General features: G+C 60.5%; 1 protein-coding gene across 3 annotated transcripts in view; it reads right to left on the bottom strand.

Moving 5' to 3' along the window:
- Positions 1-594, bottom strand: part of IGF2BP3 (insulin-like growth factor 2 mRNA binding protein 3) — a 116,152-nt gene extending 115,558 nt beyond the window's left edge. For 2 of the 3 annotated variants that reach the window (XM_009879546.1, XM_009879547.1), the window contains exon 1: positions 92-266. In XM_009879546.1, the coding sequence (XP_009877848.1) occupies positions 92-266 (175 nt within the window). Of the gene's footprint in view, positions 1-91 lie in introns of all 3 variants that reach the window. The other variant, XM_009879545.1, reaches the window with a different exon arrangement.
- Between the last annotated feature and the right edge of the window lie 32 nt (positions 595-626).

Genomic DNA, 626 nt, shown 5'->3' with positions numbered 1-626 from the left:
AGCAGCTCCGCGGCCGCGGAGGAGCGCGGTCGGCGGGAGCCGTCGGGGCTGCGGAGAGGGAAGAGGGGGGGAAGGCAGAGGGGCCGCTCACCTGAAAGTGCCTCGATGGCCTTCATGGCCCAGCTCTCGTCGGGGCAGTCCACGAAGGCATACCCCGTCTTCACCAGGAACTGGCCCGAGAAGGGGATCTTGGAGTCTTTAAAGAGACTTTCCAGGTCGAGGGCGCTGACGTTCTCGCCGAGGTTGCCGATGTAGAGCTTGTTCATCTTCCTGGCGGCTCGGGGAGGCGCGCACCGCGGGCTGCAACCCTCGTCTTGCGAGAGGAGGTGGGGAGGAAGGGGGAAATAAAACAAAATGCAGTGGAGGAAGGAGAGAGAGAGAGAGAGAGGACAGGGGAGGAAAAAAAAAAAAAAAAATCAGATCTGCAGCTTGTGTCCCTCCCTCTCTCTCTCAAGGGGGGGAAAAAAAAAAAAGAAAAAAAAAAAACGTAGTCAAACGGGAGGGAGCCCTAAGTGCCTGCCGTGCTACCCGGGCGCAGGGGGGGCGCGTGGGAAACACCCAGCGCCGAGGCCGCGGATGGCGGGCTGAGGAGAGGGAAAAGGAGGAGGGGAGGGGAGGGGAAAAAA

Source organism: Charadrius vociferus, unplaced genomic scaffold (genome assembly GCF_000708025.1).
Source record: "Charadrius vociferus isolate BGI_N301 unplaced genomic scaffold, ASM70802v2 scaffold262, whole genome shotgun sequence".
Taxonomy (NCBI): domain Eukaryota; kingdom Metazoa; phylum Chordata; class Aves; order Charadriiformes; family Charadriidae; genus Charadrius; species Charadrius vociferus.
Note: the sequence above shows the minus strand (reverse complement) of the source record. Positions and strands in the feature narration are given on the sequence as shown.